General features: G+C 46.7%; 1 protein-coding gene across 1 annotated transcript in view; it reads right to left on the bottom strand.

Annotated features, from left to right (window-relative positions):
- Positions 1-5,440, bottom strand: part of DYRK4 (dual-specificity tyrosine-(Y)-phosphorylation regulated kinase 4) — a 32,496-nt gene that overhangs the window by 16,179 nt on the left and 10,877 nt on the right. Inside the window, exons 5-8 of the mRNA XM_010845204.1 lie at positions 4,553-4,689; positions 3,697-3,837; positions 2,414-2,552; positions 575-656 (exon numbers count right to left, since the gene is read on the bottom strand). Of these exons, the coding sequence (XP_010843506.1) occupies positions 575-656; positions 2,414-2,552; positions 3,697-3,837; positions 4,553-4,689 (499 nt within the window). The remainder of the gene's footprint in view (positions 1-574; positions 657-2,413; positions 2,553-3,696; positions 3,838-4,552; positions 4,690-5,440) is intronic.

A 5,440-nucleotide genomic window follows, 5' to 3' on the forward strand; every position in this document is an offset into this window, starting at 1 on the left:
CAATACTCTAGGGCAGCTTTCTGGATTCTAGCTTGAAATATATATACACATATATATATATATATATATTTGTTTTTGTGACTATACACATATATATATAATATATATAACATATAAATATTATAGATATATATATAGATAACCTGGAGAATCTAGGGCCATGAACCCCAAACTTCAGAATGGCTGTGTTTTCTAAAGTACAGCCTCCAAGGTACTGTCCCAGAAATTTCTATTTGGGACAGCTGGGGTCAGCCTTCAGAAGCTGTCATTTTGCAGAGGCCCAGCACTCTCTGGACCCCAAAGATAATTTGGATAAATGTCTTTGGATAAGTCCAGAGTCACAGAGCATAAAAGCAGCAAAGCAGCCTTACCATATTTGAACCAACCTTCGCATTTTACAGATGAGGAAACTTAGGGTCAGAGATGTGAACCAGCTTGGTTCAAAATCAAACCAGTAGCTGTGATGGCTGAGCCCAGAGGAGAACCCAGGTGACCTCGTGTGGGAACTGTTTGTTTCAGGAAAGGAAAGAATCGCAGTGGGGAAATTAGGACAAAGGGACTGACACGGCCCTACCTTTCTGGTGTTCATAACAGCTTGATCCAAAGTCAATGACTTTAACAGAGACTTGGCCTTTCTGGTACAACACTATATTCTCCTAGAGGGAAGACAGACACAGGTCAAGTTTTAACAGTGTTAGCCGAGGCACGCCATTTACCTAACTGTCCACCAATCTTCTGGAACCTCCTTCAAGTGGGCTCCTCCCCCATCTCCAACCCCACCCCGGTCTCCCTCCTCTGACTTCTGCTGCCAGGGTTGCATCTCTTGTCTGGCCCCAGTATTTGCTGCTCTGCAGTATTTCTTTTGCATCGATGCTGACTCTTTACTGATATAAATGGTGTGACTCCTGAAGATGGTGAGTTTCTTTTTATCTCCTTGGTACCTTGTTCTATGCCTTGCTTGCATAAGGCCTTAGAAATATCACTGACCGGGACTTCCCTGGTGGTCCAGTGGTTAAGAATCTGCTTGCCAGTGCAGGGGACACAGGTTCGATCCCTGGTACGGGAAGATTCTACATGCCGCAGGGCAACTAAACCCATGTGCCACAACTACCAAGCCCGCGCTCCACGCTTCACAACAAGAGCGGTCACTGCAATGAGAAGCCTGTGCTCACCACAACTACAGAAAGCCTGTGCAGCAATGAAGACCCAGTGCAGTCAAAAATAATAAATTCTTTAGAAAAGAAAGAAACAGAAATATCACTGCCTGAATCGGATGCTTCCATTAAGTGCCCCAGCAACATACTGGTATGACAATCGGGGACCGAAACAGAAACAAAGAATCCCCCACGGCGATTTGATCGGAGTTGGGACCGTTGTGCTGACTTTGCAGAAACTGTGAAGCCAGGTGTTCCAGCAGAATCCTGGATGAGAAAGCAGAGCACTGGGCTCTCCTCTCAGAGCATGAGCGTGGCCCACCTGGGGCTGGAAGGTTAGAGTCCTAATCATATTTCCAGGGATCTCAATGTCTGATGAATCGAGGCATAGGATGCATGAGGCCATCACAGCTCACTGATACTAACCACTAAGTCCACAGGAATAACTGCCTGATTCTTGAATCCACACTCACCAAACTCTCCTGCTTGTATGTCTACTTTCCTATTGAGCATGTATACTCCTGTCCACTTAATCTACTTCTCAAGCAAGTCTATGTGCTCATATTTCAGCTACCCACCTGTCTTGTGGGTTCCTTGCTGAGAGTCAGTCCCCTAAGCCCAAAGACCATGGTCCCTTTGGAGGTGCAAAGCAGAGGATTAGGAACTTGGATGTGGAGAATAAATCAGTGTACCACTGTCCTTGTCGGGGCTCCACCAGTCAGCCCCAAGAGAACATCTCTATCTTGACAATCTTTAATTAATAGAAGTATCCCAGATCCGGCTCAGTGATAAAGAATCTGCCTGCCAAGCCAGAGACTTGGGTTCAATCCCTGAGTCAGGAAGATCCTCTGGAGAAGGAAATGGCAACTCATTCTAGTATTTTTGCCTGGAGAATCCCATGAGGAGCCTGGCATGCTACAGTCCATGGGATCACAAAGAGTCGGACCTGACTGAGCTCACACAGGACCAACTCAGAGGACAGGGTGGGTTTAGGACATCCACCTCCCTGCTGGACACACATCTCCGAGTACCGCCTGGGCTCAGTCATCCAGGTCCCGTCTGCCTTGATGACATCACATCTTTTTTCTATGTCCCAGTATGCCTGTCTTGTCCTTGCTACATCTCACGTGGTTTACACAACCTGCAAACACTTGGCCTCCACCCTGGAGCCCTGCTCAGTTACCACTGGGGATGGGTACCGGGCAAACCCTTTCTGAGGGTGGAAACCAGCTCCCTGACAAGACAGAGGCTGTACTCACCGGCTTGAGGTCACAGTGAATGATCTTCTCCATGTAGAGCATCTGCAAACACTTCAGGACAGAGAGGGTGAAGCGACGAACGATGGAGAGGCTGAAGCCTTGGAAACTGTTGTTCTTCATCAACTCGTACAAGTTGATGCTGGGACAGAGAGAGAAAGCGACGTGAAGCAGCGTAGAAGGTACATGATGGCGAGTCTGACCCTGCAACATCAATCCCTTATCACCTGGCTGCCCTCTGGCAGTGGCAAGACTCAGACTAGGAGGTGGGGCTTTCGTGTCCTATAAACTTGACTTTTCCATTGACTAACGGTTGATTCAGGGCGACATTCAAATGTGCTGGCCTCTCGGATGCTTGTTTCTTACATGCAGGATCCTTTCATCACCTTGCTGCACGTGTGTGTGTTAAGAGGTTAGTATATCGAACTTCTGATATAGTCACGGTTCTTCAGCCCCTTGAGAGGGATCCAGGGAGCCCTCCAGTTACTCAACCAAGTGACCAACCCTGCTCACACAGAATAAATCTGTCTAAAGACGCAGCTTCCTGTAGATGAGGGGACAAGGGAGTGGGCAGACAGGGCCTGAGAGAGGAGCCATACCCCATCTAAGTGAGCCTGCCTGCCTGGTCCCACCTCTCGCCTTTCAGAAAGGACTGAGGACTGGCTCTTGCCAGATAAAATAAATATAGAATCCTTATATATAAGTAATCCTGAGTATGTGTATATATACATATACATACAGGAATCTTATAACTCTCTCTCTATATATAGAATATAGACAGACTCCTATATATATATATATAGAATATATATTGAATCCTATATATATATATAATATATATTGAATCCTATAGAATCTTGCTATATTAAGTGAAATACGCTGACTTATAAATATTGAAAGCTAATATAAAGCATTTTAACCAGAAAAGCTTATGTGTGGGTTGCCAGTTCATGGGTGCTTAGTTGCTAAGTCATGTTTGACTCTTTGCAACCCCATGGACTGTAAGTAGCCCGCCAGGTTCCTCTGTCCATGGGATTCTCCAGGCAAGAATACTGGAGTGGGTTGCCATGCCCTTCTGCAGGGGATTTTCCCCACCCAGGGATCGAACTTGCATCTCCTGCGTCTTCTGCACTGCAGAATGATTCTTTACCCCTAAGCCACCGGGGAAGCCCCCCCCATTAAATAGTCACATAAAGACAAATCTAGTGCTCTGACCTCCAAGGCTCCTTTTTGTCACTTACTTAACTTATCAACACAAAGTGAATTAAAGAGAGGAAGCAGCTGACCCCAGGAGTTCAAAGGTGATGCAGAGGTGATTCCGGAAATAGAAAAAGTCCTTCATGTGCACCACATTGTAGGTGTTGTCTTTGTCCTTCCGTCTGAGAGCTTCCAGGATCTTCAGCTCCACCAGGGCCTGGTGGTGAAACCTGGAGAGGTTGGGGAGTGGTGGGGAGGGTGGGGGTGGGGAGAGGAGACATGGTGTCGCATCAGCTACAGCAGGTGGCCCCCTTCTCAGTCCTCCCCATCACGCCCACAGGCCGGGAGGTGCTAAACACTCTGGACTCTTGCCTCCTCTCTGCACCATCACGGAATCCAACAGGTAGAGAGGGAAAGAGGGAAAGAAAAGGAAAAGCAGAGAAAGAAGCAGAGACAGGAAGGGTTGGCACCAAGGAGTGGCTGATGTTACACAGAGTGAAGTAAGACAGAAAAACAAGTATCATATATTAACACATATATTTGCAATTTAGAAAAATTATACTGATGAACCTATTTGCAGGGCAGCGATAGACACGCAGACGTAGAGTACAGACTGGTAGATACAGCGGGGGAAGGAGAGGGTGGGGCGAATTGAGACAGTAGCATTGAAACATACATTACCATATGTAAAACAGATTTCTAGTGGGAAGTTGCTGTATAACAGAAGGAGCTCAACTTGGTGCTCTGTGACAACCTAGAGGGGTGCGATGGGCTGGGGAGTGGGAGGGAGGTTCAAGAGGGAGGGGACATATGTATACTTATGGGCGATTCACGTTGCTGTATCGCAGAAACCTACACAACAATTAATTAAAAATAAATTTTTAAAGAAGGGGCCAAAGTCATGTAGCCCTTCCTCCACAGCTGATGCCTTCCACCAAGCCACACCTCTTTTTGTTCCTGATGATTTTCAAGGCCACCAATTCATTGTTTTTATGATCCAAGCACTTGGCCACCTGTCCAAAGGACCCTTTTCCAATGATCTCCAGAACCTCATAGCGGTAGGCGATGTGGTCGTGCAGGACCTGCAAAAGTCAAGTAGAGGTGAAGGAGGAAACCATGGTTTCCAGGTCACTTGGCGTTTGTGCATTTTTTGTACATATCATCAGTGTGGCGGTGTCATAACTATTCACTTGCGTGTCATCATTCACATTGATTGTGTTGACTGGGGCCAAGGGCCAGGTCCTATTCATTTCTGATAGCTCCTTCTGTATTTCAGGAGTCCAGCAGGTGCCCACACATACAATAGGCTCCCAGTAAATAGGTGTTCCATGAAACTTGCTGACAAAATAAATGTGGAAGTACAGCTGTGTTGGGATGTAGCTATGTGCCCTGCATACTGTGCATTTGCTGAAACACAGTGGATGGAGATTCTGAGCATACAGAAAGCAAACATCCTTCCTCTGTCCCGTGGTGCTCTAAGAGTTGAGATGGAGGAACTAGGTTGCGGTGAATTAACATCCCTGGGGAACTTCCCAGAGACTCTAGACCCTGGTGGGAGGGAGATGAGAGGAAGGAGAAGTTGACAGCCTCTGGCTGAACTGGAGGTAAGGTTTAGAGCAGAGGTTCTTAACCAATGGCCCATGAATGATCCCCCGCCCTTGAAATTTTGTATATCTGCGGTCTCTTCTGGGATAATGATTTGATAACTTTTATCAGATTTCCAAAGGGATCCTTGACCTAAAAATGTTGAGAGCCAGGGCTCTAGACCAGTAGTCCCCAACCTTTTTGGCATCAGGGATGGGTTTCATGGAAGACAGTTTTTCACAGACCTGG

The sequence above is a fragment of the Bison bison genome, unplaced genomic scaffold (assembly GCF_000754665.1).
Source record: "Bison bison bison isolate TAMUID 2011002044 unplaced genomic scaffold, Bison_UMD1.0 scf7180017864213, whole genome shotgun sequence".
Lineage (NCBI taxonomy): Eukaryota > Metazoa > Chordata > Mammalia > Artiodactyla > Bovidae > Bison > Bison bison.